The 23,589-nt window shown below is 42.4% G+C and overlaps 1 protein-coding gene across 2 annotated transcripts in view; it reads left to right on the forward strand.

The window, feature by feature from the left end:
* The window catches only part of FAM20C (FAM20C golgi associated secretory pathway kinase), a 58,540-nt gene that overhangs the window by 22,971 nt on the left and 11,980 nt on the right, over positions 1–23,589 (forward strand). For both annotated transcript variants that reach the window (XM_068698819.1, XM_068698821.1), the window contains exons 5-6: positions 21,378–21,470; positions 23,132–23,247. In XM_068698819.1, coding sequence (XP_068554920.1) covers positions 21,378–21,470; positions 23,132–23,247 — 209 coding nt within the window. The remainder of the gene's footprint in view (positions 1–21,377; positions 21,471–23,131; positions 23,248–23,589) is intronic.

Genomic DNA, 23,589 nt, shown 5'->3' on the forward strand with positions numbered 1-23,589 from the left:
TTCTTTTTTGGTTAATTTGCTGAGAGAGAGAGAGAAAGTGTCCCTACAAGCCAGGGTGCTGACCATGCGAAGACACAGCTCATGGAAACTGAGCTCTCTTTCCAGGCAGGAGGTAGCAGCAGGGGAGCCTTCCTTCAGCATTTGTGCTCCATCCAGTCCATACCACTCCAACACCAAGGACAGGCAAGTTTCTGAGATGCTTTTAACCTGAGCTCCCCATCTTGATGCACAACGTGGTGGTGCCAGCCAGCCCCTGGCACCGTCCGGTGTCTTCCAGAGGCTCACCTTGAAGGCAGCAGTGCAGCAAGGTTTTTAACTACCTCTACCAGGTGGTGTCCTCTGAGAGGCTGCCTCCTGCCACAAGTGCACTGTGAGATAAAAGGATTTAAACATCCTCTTTGGGGCCTCACAGAAATTGTCAGGAGAGCTTTCTTTAAATCCTGACTCCAGGGAAGGCCTTAACGCTTACTGCCCGGAGGGAAGCTTCTCTCACACAGGCAAGCATTTGGAGGTGATTGACAGATCATTAATTAACTGTTATTAATTAACCCCTAATCTGAAGGGAGGGAGGATCTCCTTGTGGGCCTGGATCCTGTCCTTTCTTTGAACAAAGGAATCCTCTGTTCCGCTGTACTCCCAACTCCATCTGTCTGTGGGACTGCAGAAGCTCATAAAGAAGGCAGGCCTAATGATCCACCTTTTACAGCCCCCCCTTCAACCACCCTCATTTCCTGACAGTCACAGTTCTAGCAGGTGATTCGCAGGAGCGAGACTATTTGTGTCTATTACTCCGAATGTAGAGAAGGAGATCTGTGTAAAAATAAATCTGTTGTTGCCTTTCCGCCTTGCCTCATTCCCCGCAGTGTAGGATGGGCTCTGGAAGGGTGCCGGCTCTGTCTGTAACACAACCCAGCTCTGCATGTGGATGGTCGCATACCTCCCTTCAGGCTGGCCGTGCTTTGAAAGGTTTCAGCCAAAAATTAGGACAGAAAAAACTTTCTTTCTTGTCCAGGTTAGCTCCAGCGTGGTGACCTCCCCTCTGTCCTCTCCAGCCCCAGCTGTGCTAAGTGCTGAGTCCAGCTGCAGCCGGAGCTGTAGTGGAAGGGACAAATGCTTCTCGTGCTGACTTCAGCTGGACTCTGCTGGTGTCCTTGAAGATATTACTTGGCTCTAATCATTCTGAGCCAGCCCCTATCTCCTGCCAGTTGTACCTTTAATAACCTCCCATGTCAGGCACCAGGATAATGATAGCTTTATTTAACTTTGTCTGCATTTGCCTGTCCAGGGGCAGCAATGCAGCAAATCTGTACACTAGCTGTGGCCTAAGAGAAGAAATCATCCCGTTTATCCCTAAACCTCAGTTTGCAAGTTCTTTGCCAGTCTTGATAAAATATCAGCGGTGCTGACAAGCCAATAGTCATAATCACTGATGAGTGTTTTGCTGATGATTGTTCTAAGCTTTGTGTCCAATATTGTTTACCCTACATGTTTCCTATTATGTGCTGCATCTGTTGGCAGGAGAGAGACCTTCTCAGGGATCAATATAGTACCCATATTGCAGGAGTTATCTAAAACCCATAATGTTTGGCATGGGTTGATCCTTTCATTCAGCGTAGTGTATCAGGATTCATCCCTCCAGTGCAATTTCAGACACAGCAGCGTTAATGCTGTATCATCATGAATAGGAATGGCCTCACTTTGCTGACATCTCAATTACATTTTTAACAATAATTTCCTTTATTAAGTAAAAGGAAGCCAAAACAAACAAACACCAGTACTGGAGGCTTACTTTCAGGATTGTATAATGCAGTCCTTTACATGGATGAGGACTATGAATCATTTTTGTGTAAATACTGGTTGAGGTTGTTCATTTGCTTGTTTATGAAGGGTTCTTGTTTTGTTTTTGTCCCTGCAAATGCCAGTCTATCACTTTCCATGCAGTAACACAGTTAAGAGCTCCCTGGTCCCTCTTATCTCACAGTACTCTTATTTGATTATTGGGTTCTTTCTTCTGTTCTTTCCTCTAAAAATTCACTCACTTTAAGAGGTGAGATTGCAGCGTATTGAGCTCTGTGATATTGCACCAATTGTTTATTGTGGTATCTTTTAGATTTTAAGAGCTACAGGTCCTGAAAGTATTTTGGTGTTACCAAAGACTTTACTATCTGTGTATTTATGGAAGGTATTTTCTGGCTCTCAGCAATGACTCCAAAGCCCCAAAGAATTACTCTCAACAGCCCTGAGTTTCAAAGCCTGACATCACTGTGAGCGAGGACTACAAATCCGTCAACAGGAGCAGGATTTTAATTGCTTTAGAATGATTCTATAGAAATCTAAAATTGCTTTGTGGGATGAAAAAAATCCCCACTTTTATCTGTGAAGAGGTTTTAATTCTGGTGAATAAAATAAGTGGCTGCTGTAATAATACAAGATTTTTTCCCTCTGACTGTGTAGCTGTTCCTTCAGCCCCTGCCTGCTGGGATTTTATCCTTGAGCAGTGAGACATCGGAGTTCATCGGATATTATACATGGCAATTGCCAAACCAGGAGAGGCTCTTTGGTGGCTGGAAGATTTGTGCTTCTGTTAGGTTAGCTCTTAAAAAATGAGACCCCCTGCATTCTTTTGCAATGTGACCTTCTCTGGCTGATCATGTGCTATATTTCCTCTGTGATCTGATTATAAGGGTAATCAAAAGGTCAACAGTGCTTTAAAACACAATAATACCTTGAATCTTGCTTTGCAGCTTCTTTTTTTTTTCTTTTCTTTTCTTTTTTTTTTTTTTTTTTGATATGAAAAGAACCAAAACCTCTGCAGACATTTCTACATCTGGCTTAGTTTCTGGTTAAATGCATCCTCAGGGAGTGTTAGAAAATATTACTCTTCAGAAGTAAATGAGTCATATTTTCCAAAACAGTTTTCAAGGAAAGGGCTATCAGAAGTTGTTTATATTTTCCTGTTAAATAGATCTGGTGAATACTTGAAAATGTTCTACAAGCAAAGTCTGGAAGGCTTCAGCAGCAAATTTTTCGCAGACAACGTGGCTGAGCCAGGGACTGGGCAGACCCCGATGGTCCTTTCCTTATTCCACCCCTTTTGCCAGAGAAACCTTTTCTGAACTCCCAGATAAGCTTTAGCCCAGGCTCAAGCTGGAAAAAGGCACCATTTCCCCTGACTGCACCCCAGCCAATGTCACCTAGATGTTCCCAAAGCCTCCCAAGGCCATTAGCAAGCATCTCTCAAGTGGAGCCAAAATAGCATCTAATACTGGTCAGCAGTAGCATTTCCTTACCAGGTATTTAAATGATTATTGAGCTCACTTTAGGGAGGGAAAACCAAAAAAAAAGGGAAAGGAGAATCTAACATTTGTTATTTTAGTTAGTGGTAAGCTTGATACAAGGTGATTGCCAGCTGCTCCTGAAATTCGGTGCTGATATTTTTCCTGTTTGAAGCATGCTGATGCTAACATGCATTAAGGTACAGAAAACCTTCCCAGTGAGGACTTTAAAATATTTTTAATTATTTTCAGAAATAAACCTAGCCATTATTGTATTTTTGAAGGACGATTATTTTGCCCTTTCTTGCATAACTACACATTTTAAAATAATTATTTTTATATTGATTTTCTTCAAATTGACCATAACAAACCAGACAAATCTCTTCAGGATTAATTTTCCACCTAGCTGAAGAAATTAGCTATTGCTTTCTCCCTCCCACCTCAAAGTCGTGGTAGAATGGTTACCTGGATACCCTGCCTGTAAAGGATGTATGTGCTGAAGCAATTTAAATAGCCTGATTTGTCATCTAACTGCAGACATCATTAGCAAAGCATTATTTGGCTGGAACATTGTAGGCTGAACATGGATAACTCCTCTGTGTTGAGGAGAGATTTAATTTAACCACCTTGTGCCCAAATAGTGCCTGTCTTGAGAGTCGAGCTGCAGCAAGTCCAGTGTGAGGACGTGTGTATGGGTGGGAAATTATTTTACCATCATTTACAGCTTTTGGAAATATATTCTGCACCAGGGTGAAAACAAGATCTTTCAAATAATTTGTTTTAAAACCTGCTGATTTGTTTGTTTGGAGGCTAAGAGAGAATTTGCAGATGGAGGAAAGAGGGGAGGGAAGGAAATTTGAACCTGGCTTTTGCTTTTTTTCCAGTAGCTTTTCTCGTCGTCTCAGCCCCTGTTGCAATGTACGTCTCTTGCTATCCTCTCAGTTTTTAAAATGACAATTACATCAGGATGGAAAGATGTGCAAAAGCATTTCTTTTTAGAAAAAAAAGGTGAAATTACAGTGATGACTTGAGATTAATTTTTCTGCATATGACAGTGTGCAAAGCAGGAAATAGTCACCTCCTCTGAGAAATACTGCATGCCGGGAGGTGGGAATGGACATTTCCCTGGAATCTGGCTGTTGAGCTTGGCCAGGGGTTAGCCTCTGCTTAATGATAAGGAACGCATAAAAATAAATCCCAGCTACTGGATCACTTTTTAGGTCTGGACTCAACCTAACTCACTATTTCAAGGCTTTATCCAAAATCAGGTTAGTTATATTGGTTCTGGTGTGATTTGGAAGATTCAGCTAGGGTCTGGGGATTTGTCAGGTAGGTTCAGTGGACCTGCATCCTTCCATCTAAGCTAATTCTGCAGCTACAGCTGAATTGCAGGAGCACCACAATTGCATAGCTGCCAATTACATATTCCTGAACATCCTTCTTGGCAAATCAACTCCCAAATCATGTTCAGGAATCATAGTCTTAAATGAAGCACGGTTGCAAAATATTCTGCTGATCTATGGTGCAAGTCTTTTTCCTTTAGTCGTAATTGATGTTACAATTTTTTTTATGGCTTCTGTCATTAGTATTCCCAATTGGCTCGATCTACAATTTATTTTGTGCTATAAAAATGCTAAGAATTTTCTCCTGATTAGCAGCAGCAGGGCACGTTTCTAGATTTATCAACATGGGATATTTTGGGGTGGGTAAGGAATCTTTTGTCTTTGAATTAAAATGTGTCTAGACAGTCTTTTTGTTACAAATCTAGCAAAATGAAGATACTTTCTAGGTAGTAATTAAATTCTTTCAGTGACATACAGTCTATTATGCACAAGACTTCAGTATAATGAATATATTTATTTCCAGGAAATCTACAGTATTTTCCTTGCCATTTGTAGGAGTAAGCATATAAATAATGCAAACCATGCTGTGCTGCTTTTCAGTTCTTCCTAGGAAATTATGCCATTAAAAATGCCATGGTTCTTTCAGGCACACACAGACACAGCAGGTAAAAGGAATGTTCATGTGATGAACAGTGACAGGAGCAGCATCAGCTAATACATAACACTGCAAAGCACAGCTCAGACAATGAAATTGTTTGCAGTAATTATGGCGCAGAATGAGACTGTTGTTTAACTTAACATCATGGTAGTCAAACTGGGATCCATCAAAGTGGGCTCTGAATTTACAGCCGAGGGTTAGGATTCAGAGGCACAAAATGAGATGAGGGGAGATGGTGAGCTCTGCAGCCTCCCCTGCCACTCCATACACCCACCATCGATAGCCGTAAAGAAAATCAAACTTAATTTGAGCAGTTTGGGAAATATGAGGCCCCAGAAAATTCCTTGTGGGCTTGTTTTTGTTTGAGAGCACATGTTGCTGTTAGAAATCTGCAATTCAGATGTTAAAATATCTCTTCTGCAAAAATAGCAGTCGCTCCTGCAGCTTTCAGACAGCAAAGATCAGCCGGTGCATAAAAGCACGGTCGCGTCCTTTTTCTCAGTGAGGTAGGAGTGTTTGGTATGTTAAGGCAGGAAAATTTACCATCTACCATTTGTAGGCATTCCTTATGCATAAGCAGAGCTTTAGTACGTGTTGCAAATGGAAATTGAGTACATTATGTGCCTGGAAGGAGTTTATCTAACTATTTATGGGCTGATCACATTTTGAGCTAGAATTGCCTGGGTTATTTTTAGTGAAATAACGTTACAGGAGTAGGTGCCTTTAGAAAGGAGCAGCAAAATTCTCCTGTCGCGTGGCAGTGCTTCACGGAGAGACTCCCAGACCTCGCTTGTGTGTCTGATCTCAAACCTTCATGTCCCCAGGCTCATGGACGAAAAGCCGAATCCCCACTGCCCCCAGTGGGGCTGCCATTTCAGATCAATGAATTGCAGCTTGGAGCCAGGCTTCAACCTCCCACAAAGCAGCTCCATGCATCTTTGTGCTTTCCTCCATCTGTCCAGCCGTGTGCCGAGCACTTGGATGGCTTTGGCCAGCCTGGAGCTCTGGCTTGGAAGTAGTGTGTGGCTGCTCCCTGGCAATCCAGCCTAGGTTTTCCCATCCCTCGAGCACGGTGCCCACAGAGTGCATGTGTTTGCCCTGTGGTTTCGGAATGGATTAATTTTCAGAGCTGAGGTTAGCTGTAGCTGGTTCAAAGGAGCCAGGAATGAATTCAGCTTAGCACGAGGCTGTTGGGTGAAGTTTTTGTTGGATCTGGTAGAATAGTTCAAAAAGCCAAAAGAGTTCACTGTCTAAGGAAAAAAAAGCCTCCGCCTGTTTTCTCACCTTTACTTTCAGGGTAAAAATCAACAATTTTCACTCAACTGCTCTTTGATACAGATGGAGAAAGAAATTCCACAAACATTAGAGATGCAGATGTAAAACAGCACATCATTAGCACGAGTGACTACCCCTTCTTTCTAATATGAAAGGAATGGAAAACCATTAAAACTCATGAAATAATAAGGCAGTAGCATATAATTTAATATGGTCATCTATTTGGAAATGCACATTGTGCATAAATAAGCAGACATAGCAGCAGGGAATCCGCAGCCATCTAGCAAGTAAGTTGTTTTGCCGTTGCCATCTGACCTGTAGATAAGTGGAAACAATGTCTTCATTAAACCTACAAAACTACACATTAATCATTAGCAAAACCACTGCTGCGAGATGTAGGGGAAGCCTTGCTGTGGCTCGGGGAGCTGCGTGCATGTACCTAATGGCAGGCTCTAACTATTAAGTTCATATCAAAAATAGATCTGCTGTTGGCGTGAAGGCTTGAGCCACAGTGCTTATGTGCCTGCTATGAAGGAAATCCAGTTTATAGTTTCTAGACTTACTGTAAATTGGGGAAGAAAATCTGTATCTGCAAAAAATCCATCTTAAATGTAGAAAATAGAATCCTGTGTTGCACCATTCGGTCATTTTGCTGGCATTTCTGTAGGTAAGCAACGGACCCACTTTATTTTGTTTCCTCTGTCTTCCTCTTTCAACCAATAAGCCAATTCAGTCCGAAAGTAGTCAGACTGTCTGTAACTAATCCTATAATACTTTCTTGACATTCATATTGCTGTTGAGCATTTCTGTCAATAAAGTCATTGCCTGTGAGCTGCATGGAAAACAGAGTGCCCAGGCGAAAAATACAGGTTTCATTCTTATCAATATTTTGATAAAATGAAGATCTTCTCTCAGCTTTGCTGGAATTTACTCAGGCATTTGATAATGGCAGCATATTGGACATGACTAAGGAGGGAACTTCAGGGATCTATACTAAAACACGAGAAAGTGGCCTGTGTATTCTTTTTTATCCAAGATCTGAATCCTGAAAGTGTCAAACAAACAGTGTATTTTGGACAGAGTTGAAATTCCAATATTAATTTCAGATGCTACTCCCCAGCCTAGCTTAATCCTACAATATCTGCCTTGATATTAGTAAGAGCTGTGGAAGATGTCATTGCCATTTTCAAACTAAACGCTAAAAGCAAAGGTTATGTTTTCTGTCCCCCACATTCAGGCATGGACAAGAAAGGGGTGTTTGCTGTCACAGCCGGCTCATTTGGTTATTCCCTTCAATCTGCCTCTGACCCATGTGCCACTGAAGCTGGTGAGGGCTTTTCCCATGACTTTGCTGGCCTTTGGATTTGAGTATGGGCAGGTCGGGTCCCAGTTTAGGAACTGCCTCTGTTGTTCCTGATCCAGTTCACCTTGAAGTTAATGGGAGACCTTTCACTAAGTGGTAGGGAAGTTGGATCGGACCCAAAGAAAAAATACTTAGTGAGTACTTGAGGGATGAAACAGTGCAATTCAATGATTAACTCATGCAACCACTTTCCTCCACTGAATTCTTGTCCTCACAGTGTACATTAAAAGGCAGGAAAACTGTGAAATACAAGTGTCTCTTGCTTTAGGAAAATCACTGTCCTTTCTTTGGAACCAGGCTCCCACAAAACTCCTGCGGGTTGTACACACATATCTATCGCACTGTACAGGAGATAAGCTTCATATTTTGTAGACATTTAAACACAGTTAAAAATTCCAGGAGAAGTAGCCAGACATGAACATTTGGAGAAAAGCAGCTGCATGTCATAAATCAGGTTATTTAAAAAAAAAAAAAAAATTGGCAACAGTGTCATTTCACACAATGTTTTACTGCAGATCTTTTGCAGATCTTTCCTCCTCTCTCTTGTCTTTTGCTTTTCTCTTCTTCCCTGTGTCGTTTTTCCTAATCTTTGCATTTATTATCAGCCCCTGCATGCTTTAGCACAATCTCCCCTTATCTTACTGAACAACCTGAGCATAGGTAAGCCTTTAGGTTTAAATTAGCCAAAACTAATTTGTAAGTCTTGTTCCAAGGAGCACACTTGTTTCACATTGAACACGGGCTCAGCCAAGTCACGTCGGAGCGATGTATTCCCTCCACACCCATGTGTGTGTACACACACACACACACACACACACACACACACACACACACACACACACACACACAGACACACACACACACACACACACACACACACACACACACACACACACACACACACACACACACACACACACACACACGTTTCCTGAGCTTCGCTTCACATTTGTGTGTGTGGTTGGGTGATCCACGAAGCGTGAATATTTCTCTGCACCTTGAGCATGGGAGTTCACTGAACTCGTTCCACTCGATGGGAGATATTTATATAAAACAGCAATTGCCCTGAGATGTGCTGCCGGGAGTAGCCAAGCCAGCGAGAGGCTGGCTTGCAGCTCCCCTTGCAGTGATGCTGAGCAGTTTCTCTGCCACCCTTCTGCTCTTTATTCTTTCATGTTGGGTGTTTTTCAAAGGTTTCTATGAGTTTTGTTTTTTACTTAAAAGGAGCAGGGTTAGGCCAATATTAGCCCTTTTTAAATCCTGCTTCTACTGCTCTTGTGACAGATGCTCCTCAAAGCCTTCTCCTCCAGGTTTTCCCTAAAATGCTCTCCTTAGTGGGGATGAAACAAGGAGAGGGCTCATGGCTGCGTGGAGAGCAGGGCTGCTCTTGCTTCTCTCACCCCGCTGCAGCCTCCAGCAGCAGGGCTCATGCAGAGGCTGGGAGGTTAAAATAAAAATGCTCCTTCCCAGTGTAAAGGCAGAAGAGGGAAGAGATGCTAATATGGCTTGATTTTCCCTCAGGAGTAACGCAGTGACTCCCTGGGGGCTGCAGAGCATTAACCCACCCTTTATCCAGACGCTTGCAAGCTAAAAGGGCCCTGATGTGTAATTTCCAATGTAATTTGTGACTCACGCAGTGCCTTTAATATAAAGCACGGATTAGCGGTGGGGGTTTCCAGCCTGGATGAGGAGAAATATAGAGGGAAAGTGAGATTTTTTTACAGTTCTTTTAAGGCACAACCGGTCTGTGAAATGGCTACAAAAAAAGAGCTCCCAACCCAGTGCCCTCTTACTCATGCAGTATATAGCCAGCCAAGTTGGAGAATAACCCTGTTAGCTTGAAAGTGGACAGGGAGCTGCGAAGTGTTTGGGTTGGTGCTGAGATGGTCTGTGGAGTCTTGGAAAGCCGGGCATCCTCTGAGCGAGGCTGTTCCTAAGTGCTCAAGAGGTTCAGGAGTACCCTGGAGTATTTGGGCTTGTAAATCACCTTGGCAGCTGCCTGCCAGAAAGGAGCTATTTGAGAGATGCTCTACATGGCAAGCCGGTGATGTCACCACATTCCCAAACGTGTAATACTTTGCAGACTGGAATAACCAAGGTGGGACATGTGTCCATGAAGCATCTATGAAACCAGCCTCAAAGAGCTGTGAGCAGTTGCTTGGTTTTACATTGGGATGGGGCTGGTGCCCCTGCACAGCCTGAGTCCAGTCCCATCACACCTGGGGAGACAACGAGCAGCAAAGTGCTGTTCTGTAACCCTTGTTTGGGCAAAATTCTTGTCGGGAAGAAAACACACAAAAGAGATGGAAGAAAACCCATTAAGAAAGAAAAAGGACGGTTACCCATGAACTGCAGAAGTTACCACAAACTGCAGAAGCAGCTCAGGGCAAAGAATAAGTCCACCACCCTTCATGGAGATCACGGTCACTGACAGCTGGAGAAGTAAAGAGACAGGAGGAAAAATTAAAGAAAAGCTGGAGGTGGAGTAGTTTGCTTTGTTAGAGCAATGAAATACCACACCATATCAAAGCAATTCCCATTTCTTTTGTAACCACAAAGTAGTCTGAAACAGGCAATTACATCTTTTTTCCAGCTCAGAGAGGCACGTCACCCTTTGCCACACATTAAGGAATGTTAATAGCAGCAGGAAGGAGTTCAGGGGTGCGTGCGCTTTAGTGGGAAATCACACCTCCGAGGAATTAGAAGCACTCAGCCCCAGGGAGTGATTATCTCGCAGTAACCACATGCCTGCTGTTCTCTGTGGCATAATTATTCGTGGGATTTGGGATTCAAACAAGCCGGACAAGCAAAACTTGCAGTTCTCCAGGGGAATAACCCCCTCTGCCCTGAGCTGGACTGGGCACCTGCATCCTCGGGTGCTCTGTGCCATTCTGACCCCACATCTCTGGGTTGGTGTCAGGCAGGAGAGCAGCGTCCAGCCCTGGAGATCCATAGCTGGTAACAGCTGGGCAGTGCAGCACTCGCTGTACAAATGAGAATTTGATGCTCTTTTTTTTATCTGTCAGTCCCCAAGTGTAGACTCTGTCCTCCTAATGGGTCTTGACAATAACAATTTCTCTGCAAAGTCTTGGGCACCTTGCTCAGTGTAATGCGATGTCCAGTAACTCTCAACTGATTAACTGTGAATAAAAAGCCCTAAATATTTGGCTTTTGTATGGGTAGTTGAGGACGAAGAAGGAAGAGTGCTGTAAGTTAGTTGTTTGGCATCCTTGGGGAAATGCTGAGTCTGTTGTAGTGCTCTGCATGGGGCTCTTGCTTGGGTACTGAATGTTCTGAGGGCACAAGGTGACATCTGGGTGTCACCAAAGCCCATGGCCAAAGCTGATTTGTACTTTTGGTGGAACCACATGTTTTTTTCCCAAAGTAGTTGTTGTCATGGGTGGAATAGGATAAAGAAAAAAAAAACAGTAAGTGTAGAAGTGGATGGGGTGAGCAGCCAGAGCTGCTTCTGGGATCCCGTGCTCATCACTGCCTTGTTCTTGCAAAGTGCTGAGCACAAAAGAGCTCCAAGGAAGTATTAAGTCTATGCTTGACTGTCAAGGACACACATAGTTCACTGAATATATGCGTGCCCAAAGTTAAGCATGTGCTTAATGAGGCTAGAGTGCTTTGCTTAGGGCAGAGCTGAATCCTTAATAGCTCCGTGTTTTGCAGCTTTTTCTGAAAAATGGAGCTGATACTTCTCTGCTTCCTGCAGTATTTGGAGGACAGGCTTACTAATATTCATGATTCTTGGACTGATGGGAAGGAAAGTAATGAATAAAAAGGAAGACGTTATGTATCAAAACATCAGGTTCACAGTAATTAATTTTTCAAACGTATTTTGAACTGGTACTTATTGTGAACCCTGGAATTTCAATGGCATATGTATCACATACAGCAAAAAGAAAAAAATCCAGCAAGCTGAAGGAAATTTGAGCTCCTGGTGCTTCTGATACATTTAATGTTGTTGTTCCTTCAAATCCCTACCTCTAATGACCCCAGACATATTAAATAACGTTCTCAGGGCTGAAGCAATGCTTCAGACTTCTAATTTTAAACCAGTTTTTCCTCCTGCACTCTAAGAATGTTATATATTGAAAAATCTTCTCTGCAGAAAGCACTCTGTAGGCTTTTTCCTGAAGACAGGCTGCCGGTACCTGGGCTCACACTGAGCGCTGTTTGCACTGCCTGGTTTTTCAAAAATAGTTTTTGCAGCTGGATCATTTTTCATGTTTGCAATTTATGGCTAGCAGGCAGTGTACAACTGAGCCTTAGAGGGATAAATCACGGGGAAAGATGACAGATTTCATGGCCTTGGCATGGCAAAAATGCTCACACCACTTGTCCAAGAGCACAGAGGAATCCATGCCAGAAAGGCTAGCGTAGGGGTGGAAAATAGTGATGGTGATCTAGTTTCTTAATGAAGATACCTTAAAGAACAGCACAAAATATCATTATAGCACCTCATTAATGATCTCTCCTGCTTATTTAATTGCTATGAGCCTTTTTTTCTCCCTGCTGTGGCAACAGCATTGACCATATTAACGTTGGTACTGGGAACTGTTTTGTAGTGCTGTCAAGTACCTCTTAATCTTTCAACTCCTGCACGTCGGGGCGGGTTTCTCTCTCAAAGATGAATCAAACCTTATTTCTGTGTTGAGGATTTTTTTTTTTTTATCTGCAGAGTAAATTAGTGACAGGAGCTTCCCAGACCTTGCTGTTCTCTTCATACCGTGACTCATTTGTTTTTCTGTACAAGCCCAGCCTTTTCTGGATGGTAGGGAAGAATTCCTGGCCAACACGCACTGCCACTTAGCCACGGGAGCATCAGCATTTGTTTGTTCCCTGTCCCAAATCCCCTGTCCCCATCAGCATCCCAAAAAAGGGAGAGGAAGGAGAATTTGCAAAATGTCCCATGTTTGCACACCTGCAATTTCTGCTCATGTCATCATCTCCTGTGCCACCAGTGGACCAGTGTGGATTATAAACCTGCTGCTGAGCAACCTGCGCAGACAGTAGGCTTCTGTAAGTCAAGGCATGGAGACCTGAGCTTCTTAGTTTGGAAATACACATTTCAATCCCCACTAGTGGTCCCGAAACAGCCCTGCATATTGTTCAGTACATCAGAAGCAGCTTTGTAGACAGCTTCCAGAAGCAGCTGTGAAAAGTATTGGGGTAGATCTTTACTTACCCCATTGTTCAGTGGCGCTGCATTTCATTAATAACCGAGATCAGACTCTATCCCATAAAATGAAATGAGCTGGAAAAACTCATCTCGTTTTAAGTCTTTTAAACTCTTACACTTTTTAACACTGTGCCTGCCTCTTAACTTTGAGGTATCTTGGGGAGGAGGTAGTGGTAGAACGGAAATAGAAGCAGATATTGTAAAGAATAATCTGTAAAGAATACCTGTCTGATCACGTTGTGTCCAGTACCGCAGCAAGAGGTGTAAGATACTGATGTATGTGTGGGACTATGCATGAAGTACACCTCTGTGCATACACTTACATGCATTTATCTGGAGTTTGGTAGTGGTAGAGTTCTAAGCTCTCATTGTGTATGGCTTACTTACTTTGTAACAGCATTCCATTTTGCTTTCTTTTAAGCCATCTTCTAACTAAATAATAATAATAATAATAGACCCATGACTCCGATATCTGCCCCACACCAGCTCTCTTTAGCTGACATCCCTGGAAGGGGAAGGGGACTGCTGGCTGTCGCACCAAAATGTGCGGGTGGGGAAGACGTCCTGACAAATATGCTTACACTAATAATATTTTTCCATTAGCTTTTCCCATGATGACAGGCAGCTACTTACTAGGCAGGGCTGGAAGTCATATTCTGAATTGCTGAAGGAAATGTTCCCAGATGATCAAACTCTATGTGTTTTTTATACTGATCAAAGATTCTCTGCATGTCTTATATATCTGAAAGCACAGAAGAATGAATGAAGAAAAAATAGTTATTCTTCTGTGCTGGTAGACAATGAAATGATGATTGGTGAGATTACGCCTTGACTCTACTGTCAGCACAATGTCAGTAAAGGCAACGGTATAGAGAGGGAGCATTCTGAGATATTAATACCAAATCCAGATCACTAGAAGGAACAGAAAACCCCAAGGTGGAGGAAAAGGTCTGGTTTTATTATTATTTTTTATAATTTGGTGGAGAATAAAATGAATCTTACAAATTCTTGTATCCTATTAGTTACTCTGATTATTCATCCCTTCATATCCTATCTGCTTGTGTAGTCAGGAGTGGTAACTTGTTTTTTGCTAAGGTGAAGATCTGCTTTTATATATATATATATATATATATATATATATATATACGTATCTCACTAGTGGTATATTTTTGTGCATGGGATGGCAGGAACCTTTCACTCTTGATGCTTTGAGCCAGGGACTAGTTTTGCAAAGTCTTTTCCCAAATGCCCTGATTTGTGCTGCGGAATCACAGGTTATTTTGTTGTCTCCTAGAAACAGTGCTGTTTTGAGGGGAAAGGCTAAAGTAAATATTTCAAGGCTTTGGGTTGGGGGGAATTGTAATGAATTAAAAATAAATGAATGGTGCTTAGTAAAGAAGGGGCCTCTGAGCAGAGGAATATGCAGTCTAAAGGCATTAAGGCTTAATTCCCGTGTCTTGGCTTAAGGCTGCTCTTTTCAGGAATGGGAGCCAGTTATTCTGGTAAATCTATTGTGTGTATTCCTTCCTCGGAAAGACACTCAGATCAGCTGCAGCAGGTCTTACTGGGATGGCTTTGCTTCGATCATGGAGCGAGGAGGAAAGCTGAGGATGGAAATTTTCAGAAGAGTGAGTCCAGCATGTTGCAACGAGGAGGAGAGGGCTGCAGCCAGGGAATTGGGGAAGGACATTTTGAAGATCATGTTATAGCAATGTCTGTCAAGAATGGTTTAGGTCCAGCTGATCTTGGCCTGGGGCCAGGGGATGAGTTAGGTGACCTGAGCCTTTTTTCTTTGACTCTGCAAGTGGAAGGAGAGAAAAAAAAAACACCTTAATATAGCATTTTCCCTGTGGATTTTCTCTCCCTCTTCCCTCCCAGTACCCTCTTGTGCCAGGTAACAAGATATTCATATATCCAAATGCACTTTCTGAAGCTTATTGTCATGCACTGTATCAGAAGTTTGTGATTTATATGACACTCACTGGTCCTTGAGCATGTGCAGTTGTTAAGCTCTCCTCGTCTTCTCGGAAGAAAAGCCCCCCAGGGCTGGCATGCAATAGCATGATCTTGGTATTTATCCTTTTGGCGGTTTGCTAATTATTCCTATTCCTAGCACATCCCTGTGCGAATTTCTGTCTTTCTGCCACAGTAAATATTCTCTCATTTTTCTAGCTGCAGAGCTGCTAGTTAAGCAGGAGAAGCCTGAATATCCTGCAGAGGCCCATATTGTCGTTTGGATGATAGCAATGAAACCGGCCAAACATCTTTTCTGTACCACTTAAATTGCATGTCTTTGCATTCCTGGATCGGCCACTCATTTTCTGGACCATATTCTGCTCTTGTAAACAGCTCATATCGTTCCTGGGAGTGCTCTTTGTAGCAGAGCACTTTGATAAAGCCAAAGCCATCAGCTGCCAAGACTCCATAAGGAGTCGGAAATAGGCACCAGATATCTTCGCTACTGTAGACGTAGCTGCATTAGCAGTATCATTTATCTTCCTAAGGACTTACTAAGCCACTAAAATGTATTATAAAATTAAGTGGCATTTTTTTCACCTGTTCTAACCAGTGCCAAAAAGCTCTCCCCGGTGATAGGATTCTGCATGCAAAACCTGAGTGCACTTCTAAGGACTGCAGCTGCCTCAGAGACAAGGTTTTGTTTTTCTTTTTTTTTTTTTTTTTTTTTTTTTCCCTTTTTTTTTCCATGGGCTGCCTCCTTCAGTTACAATAATACGCTTTAGATTATCTCAGGGCACTCCAGATCCCAGTGCTGCACAATCCAATTTGACATAAGGGTTGCAGAGTGGGGGAGAAAATCTTGCAAGCAGACACCGGATTTTCGGTCTTCATCTTCCATGAGTACAAAGAAGTTCATAGGCTGGGGAAATTTCCTTCCTGTCTGTGCTGGGAGAAAGGCTTTCTGCTCCTCAGCTGTGCATTGTTTGTTTGCTGGAGTAAAAGCAACCCCAAAGCCCCACCATAGGGCTTCTGAATGCAAAAGGTCCCCATGTCCCTCCCAGGCTGCAAAATAATTGAAACAGCAGCAAACTGCTGAGTGGCCCCTTTTGGTTTTGTGTTAACTGTATTTTATCATTTAGATAACACTGCATTTTAACTGTTGTGTTCACAACTTGGCTCCAACACAGGTTTTTAAGCACCTTAAACACTCCACAGGCATGGAGAACAGTAGCAGCAGAGGAAAGCTGCTTTCCAAAGGAGAAAGAGCAAGCTATAGCTGTGGGTAGCCCCAGATAATCTCCAGTTATCTTTTCCCGTGGCCAAATTACTCTCTTACCAACATTAGTCGTGTGCCTGCTGATGCACTTGCCATGCCACCTTGGCCAGTGACATCTCTTGCTGATTTTGCTGCTGCCAAATTCCCCAGCTGGAGAGGGTCAGGGTCTCCATCTCCAAAACAATCCAACCTGAGCAGACCTGCCACTGCCGTGGAGATGTGATCCGTAATCATCCCTAATCCCTTTGGCTGATTCCCCTGATTATGTGTGGGAGCAGGAGTGCAGCCTAGTTAAGAGGAGCTGTTTTCAAATCATCAGCATGTCCTTTGATTAGCCAAGGTGCGTGCATTTGAAACGAAGGTGTCCTGAAATGGCTCTGGGCCGCGGCACAGGAAGGCAGCATGTGTCTGTCAGGATAAAGCTTGACTCACATTGGGCTGTTTGCCCTATTTTCTAGCTTTTTGGCTGCTGCACAGATAATAGGACCCCTCCAGTGCAGAGGAAGCCTGGCATCGAGGCAGGATTCTTTCGAGTAATACGCGGCCCTGGTGGGTACTAATCCTGGTAATTTAGGCAGGTGCATGCGAGGAATTCTGGAAACTAAATAGAGATTTCCATGTTAAAGGTATCATAACGATGCTTTCTGAAGTGCCAGAGAGCCTGAAGTTCCAGTGTGGTGATGTGGTTCATGAAGAAAATAAATGAGGAATTAGTAATATTGGGGTTTGGCAGTGAAGTAATTGGGCAAAAAATATTTACAGAAGCCTTTAAGAAAAAAAAAATTGAGGCTTTGCATTGGTGCCTGCAGACAAGTCACCGTGTTGGTTTATCCAATCCTGAGCACCAGTCCAGGCTCCAGCCATGGTCAGAATGGAGCTGCCTCACCAGATTTACTCATGACTGGCTTCATTTATCAGAGGAGCTTTGTTGCTGCTGTTTGTGAGCATGACTTGCTCTTTTCGCCACAGGATCAGATGACAGTTGCATCTCATCATGCAAATGTGTTCTTAGCCTCTTTAAAATCGTTCTTTATTTCCTGTATTTTCTCCGAGTTGTGCCATGGCTGGGAAATTTTCGTGGGCTTTGATTTCCCCTTAGTTCTTATTTCTCCCCTACTAGTGTTACCGGTGCTGATTTGTCTTTTCCTCATGCAGTAATTGGGCTGGTGCCACTGTGTAATTTTTAACTGTGTGCAGTATCAACAGACCTCCATCTGTCTTTCCTCCAGAGCTTCCCAGCCTGCCGTTATAAATATCTGCCAAATCCTCCTCCAAAGAGAGGATCACCAGATTCCAACTGTTTGCAAAATAAGAGCCGCTGCCAGGAATCCTCTCCCACCGTCTGCAACCTGTGCAGGACCCGTGTCCTGCGTGTTGTGAGCTTTTATTTTTGCCACTAAGGAGTTCTGACCATCGTCTGCGATTTGTTGTCTGTCGGAAGCGTGCACTTCTGCGGAGGGTTGGGCACGTCAGTCTGTTTGCTCAAATATCTCGTTGCGTGTGTCATTTTATTAGGCAATAACCTTCAATAACCATCGGGTAATAAAACCAAAATAACAGGGATTTTATACACACACATATATATATATATATATATATATATATATATGTATGTATGTATTGTTGTTGTTTTTTCCTTTAAAACACAGTGCTGATTTAAAACATGCTATGGGCTGGATCAGTTCCATCATTGTTTTATAAGGTATTTTAATTGACCTGGAATGGGCTCAGTGTGCATGCTCCTTTTGAAGCCTTTTTCATAGAGACTGAAGGTGTTACAGTGCTCTGAAGCTGGTGTAACCGATAGGACTTGCTCACTGCCCACCTGTGTTACCAAGAGCACTGTGATTTCATAGAATCACAGAATTTCCTACCTCTCTACATTTGCACATCAGAGCAGAAGATCATTAGAAGAATTAGCACCAAAACAGGTGATGCACTGATTAGACTGCACACACTAAAATCTATCAGGTTTTCTAATACGATAAAATTGTGTATAAATTCATTTGTACATGTATAACTTAAAAATAAATATTATGATGTAGGTGCCCTTTTAACACCATGAAAGCCATTCTCATAATGGTCCATTGATTCCATCGATTCAGTGCTGTGTTAGGCTCATGTGGCTTTTAAAATTCAGTTGTGTACCCTAGGCTACGATTTCACACGTGTTAGCGTCTGCTGGTGGTATGGTAACCTGCTGTGGCTGAGGAGCTATCAACAAATCTCTTTAGGTGCTGCTGCTACAGACGTCAAATTAATGATAATTTTTGTTTGAATAAAACCGGTGCCAGCTAAGGTCAGATCCAAGGAGCAAGGCTTCAGTTCTCTCAAGTGGGATATTGGAATATGTCATCAGAAAGGATTTTTCAAAGTTATTTCAGGAGAGGGTTTCACTTTAGGACCTCGTACATAGTAGTTCTGCAGAGCTTTGCAAAGGAGCTTAAAAGGTGGCTTGGAGCTGAAAAATACTCCTTCCAGCCTGCATTCAGAAGAACCCAGTATTTCCCAGAGACAGTAAAGCAGGTGCCCTGCCTGCCCGCCGCAGGCATTGAACACAGTGACTGGGGCTGGAGGCTGTTCTTCTGTAGGTAATTAGAAACACCTGGAGCACTGAAGGAATTTAGAAGTTTGTTTCATGATCTATAGTCAGGTTGAAAAAAAAAAGGTATTTCCAGTGTATAGATTGCACTGTGGATTTGGTGTCCATTTTTGAAGGTTTTAGGGCAACCAAGTTCACGATTTTCTAGGAGGGCGCGCCACCATTTAATAATACATTATGACAGGAGAGAAATATGTACAAACAAGTTGAAGCCTGCAGGAGAACTGTACTTATTCCCAAATGAATAATATCCCCAGCCATTGCCGGGGGTGGCAGGGAACAAATAGACAAGTGAAATTAGAGAGACCAGACCATCCCAGCGGTAATGTACTGGCTGCCTGGCGTGTCGAGCCGTCGTGGGGCTATGGGGAGAGCTGTGCTTGCAAGATTGAGATTGACCCTTTCTTTAAGTCTGATTTTCTGGAGTAAGATTTTCTTGTAAAGGAACAGCCACGATTCATTTAAAGTCTTTGGGAGATAAAAAGCAGATGGCATTGATTAGCTAATTAATTATATTTTCTGCAGCTTGTCGGCTGTGCTGGTATGTGTAAAGTTTGCAAAAGCTTGGTATGAGTCTTTTTTTCTTTGATTTGTTGAAGAAATTGACTATTTTAAAACCTGGAATGGAGGGGAAGTTATACACAGATGTGTAATTTTCCCAACAGAAATATCTTAAACTTCTTCTTTGCATTTATATTCAGGGCTCGTTTTTGAGGGGAATATGCACAACGAGGCTGCAGCTCTCCTAGCTCTTGTCTTGATTACACACTGCGCTGTGTGACTTGCCACAGGCGCCTGGCTCTCCTGTATTCCTCCTTGTTGGTGTGATCCTCCCCCCTTTGCAGCTATGATGAGACAATGGACAATATTATTTTTTTATTTTGTTTTATGCCAGGCTTACCTTCAGCTTGTCTACTTGTGAACCCTGGGCAGATGCAGTAGCTAAAGTGCTGGTTTGATTTGCTCTGTAACATCTGCCAAGCATTGGCCGACTCCGTGACCACCAGAATGGTCCCTGCTGTTTTGGCTGGGGCATCACTGGGTTGTTGGACACCTCTCTGACCTCCTGTAACACTGCACATGTCAAATATCTTGATTTTCTATCTGTGATGGCAATTGTTCAGCATTTAGGGAGAGATGGAATACCTTGCTAAGAAAGAAATGTAAAGAATAATTCGTGAGAAGGGATATCAGCTTTTCAAATCTGCTGATGGCATAGCAAAATTTTCACATGACCAAAAACCACAAGACTCATCTGGTTTCTTCAGCGAAGTGGGGGACTCGCAGGCATACCAGTCCCATCAGTCATCATGGCCTGGGTGGAAATGAGCATGGCTAGATGCAGCTTTGGGTTCCCAGCAGGCCCTATCAGTGCAGCTTGCTGCAAACTCTCTGCAGATTTGAGCTCTGCACCAGCACCACCCCCAAAACCTTTCATGTGACAAGGTCCTGGCGCAGAAGCTTTAGTTTAATTGCCAGTGTGTAGCACAGGTGATGCACGAGCTGTCAGCTGGCCACCTGTGACAGCTGGGAATGAGAAAGAGCTTTGGAAAATTATGTTTTCCTCTTCTAGGGAAGTGTCCTCCCTTGCAGATGCTGTACAGAACAGCTTTGCAGTCCTTATTTCATTTTTAAGACTTCAGACAAGGATATGATGCAGGTCTTAGTAGGGCCCAGACATTCTACTGGTCAACTGCCTGAGTTGTGCTCCATCTAAAAGCCACCAAGACTGGAAATTGCCTAAAATGAGACAGAAATTTGTTCCTGCTATACAGAACTTTCTATTTTCTATGTAGTTGGGTGTTCAAGCTTGAGCCTTTCTATTTCCATCAGAATGACATTTTTTATTGTTTCTTAAACTGAAGAAACAACAAATTCTGCATCTTCTCTGGAGCACGGTCTTGTTAATGTTCTTTGAAACATGACATGTGTCGTGGCCGTCAAACTGCAATGATCCCATTTCTTCTGAAATGAGAAAAACATGTCACTTTTGGCTCTAAGTAATACAAAGGGAGAGTCATATTTTAGATAGGAGCTACATGGCTGCCAAAGATGAAAGAAAAATGTTATTACTTTTGGAAATTTCATAATTACATTTAATGATAATTTAATGAAATGACATTGTCTTCACCGCTATCACTAATGAAATGTTTGAGAGTGATAAAATAGATCTTGTTAAATAGAGCGAGAGCCTTGAGTAGAATAGCTTTTTGACAGCAGCCTCCATGCACAAGTTGTGGAATACTGTTTTTTGTTAGAGTAGTTTAAAACAGAAGTTAAAATGAAGGCTACATTGCAAATAATGCTCACAAGAAGTATTTAAAGGTCTTCCATTAAGCAAACAATACTGAACTCCTGAATAACATGCTGATGATTGAGTACTGATCCTTAGAAATGCTAACCTTTCATTAAAACACTTTCCTTGTTTTTCTTTGCAGACAAACCAGAGAACAAGAAACGCCGCCTGACTTTTTTTATTTCTCAGACTATGAAAGGCATAATGCAGAAATAGCAGCATTTCACTTGGACAGGCAAGTAAAATGGATTTACATTAAAAGAAATACTGGAAATATTGTGATAAGTTTCTGCACTTTGCCCGGCTCTGTAACCGAATTACTTTTAAAAAAGGGAAGATGGAACAAAGGTTGGCCAACACCATGAATAAAAGAAACAGAAGATGATGAAACAGTAGATTAATAATTAGGAAGTGCGACTTACTCTGGGAATGAGAAACCTGTCAATAAGTAATTCTTAAAAAGAAGGAGAAATTATATTGAAGGGAAGTTGAGAAATGAATTTCCCCTGTGACCATGAAGTGCATACGGAGAGGACCTGTCTCCTGGGGAATAGGCAGCACAAGTACGATGGGAATCTGGCTCACCCTAATTAGCTCAAGGGCACACAAATCCAAGTGAGGCATGGGGAATTGTGTGAGTGTTCAGAGATGAATAATTGCAGTGGAAAGGGGATTCTGGTTTCACAGCCAACAGTTGGGGCTCTCCCGTGTCAGGAGAATATGGAGACCACAAGAGTGTAGGGGGGAGAAGACACTGATGTTCACCCCGTGTTCCTGTTAGCTGAAAATGTGCCTCCAGCAGAGGTAGAGCAGAGTCTGTTGGATAGTCCAAGACTGGAAATGGGCTGGGGCTTGCCCAGATTAGAAGCAGGAATTAATTCATGAGGAACTATTAATTGTAGAGCTAGAAACCATGGCATTTCAGGCATTTCGCAGTCTGAGTTAGAACTGAACAGAACACTCTGAAGTGCCAAGAAACATCCTTCCAAAAGATTCAAGTTTGGGGCCACAAATTATTTGGGGATGCATATTATTGGTGCCTTCTGGTTTGGTGGTCAGGATGAGGGAACCTATCAGCAGGTCACATCCTTAAAAAATCTTCTGTATTTTATTGTTGTTGACCTTAGCGTTGATTCCCTCTGTTTCATATTTTATATTGTCATTTTAAGCAGATGGTGCTGTAGGAAAAAACATTAATTTGGTTCCTGCAGGGAGGTATGTTAAATATCTACATGTTAAGCAGAAAAAGCAGTGTAGAAAATCTTAACAAAAGCTGGCAAGTTTGGGGTTGAAAAAGGTTCTTTACCCAGCCTTTGCCCCTGGGAAAATTTTTAGTCTTGGAGAGGTTGATTAGGTTGGTGTAAGGGTATTTAAACAGAGAGGAGTGGAAGCAAATAAATCAAACAAGTACTAAGACTGTCAGGAAAAAAAAAGAAAGAAAAAAGAAAAAAAAAAAGAGTACTAGTTTTTAAATCTATTAGATGGAGTTTATGAAAGAAAGAGGCAGAAATCCTGTTCCTCAAGTCACTTAAAAATTGATGAGCAAAATGCTTGTTATAACAATCCTGAATTGGCACAAGGTCAAAGTCTCTGCTGTCTCTTATTTGTGGAATTTTGTGCCACTTGCTTTTTTTTTTCATGGAACAGTGTGTCCCCATCCTCTTCTGTATATTGAGTCTGCTTTGTCCTATGTAGGCAAGTCAGAGTTGATCATATTCAGGACATATTTTGTAGCATATTATCAGAAGGATTATCCAGTTTAAAGTTGATGGGCTTTTTACTCCTTAAAGGCCACAGATAAATGTGCCTTCAGAGTGTAATGAACCTTCCTAAAACCTATCACTATCATTATAATTTAATCCTTTACATAAACTGCCTCTTCGCTCTTTCTCCCAGGATCCTGGATTTCCGTCGCGTTCCACCAGTTGCAGGTAGACTGGTTAACATGACGAGAGAAATACGAGATGTTACTCGCGACAAGAAACTGTGGAGAACATTTTTCATCTCACCAGGTAGTCTTGGAAATAGTACTGTATTCTTTCTATCCTGCCGAACACGTACTTAAGGGAACGATGCGTAGATTGCTTAATTGCTCAGATATTTCTAATAGAACTGTCTTCTAGACCTTTGAATAAAAATAAATGTGGAGACATAGCCTACAAAGAAGACTTTATTGTTTTGAATTGAGTGCCTTTCCCCTTGACAAATTATTCACAGAGACAGGCTTTTATGTTCACAAAAGCAATGTATTCAACAAATGTTTTATGCAGAGCAATTTCTAAAGCAATTTCTTCTGTTGCTCTCAGTTTACCCCAAACCTTATTACTTAGCCCATTAGTTATTTAGACCTTTTT

The sequence above is a fragment of the Anas acuta genome, chromosome 15, assembly GCF_963932015.1.
Source record: "Anas acuta chromosome 15, bAnaAcu1.1, whole genome shotgun sequence".
NCBI lineage: Eukaryota > Metazoa > Chordata > Aves > Anseriformes > Anatidae > Anas > Anas acuta.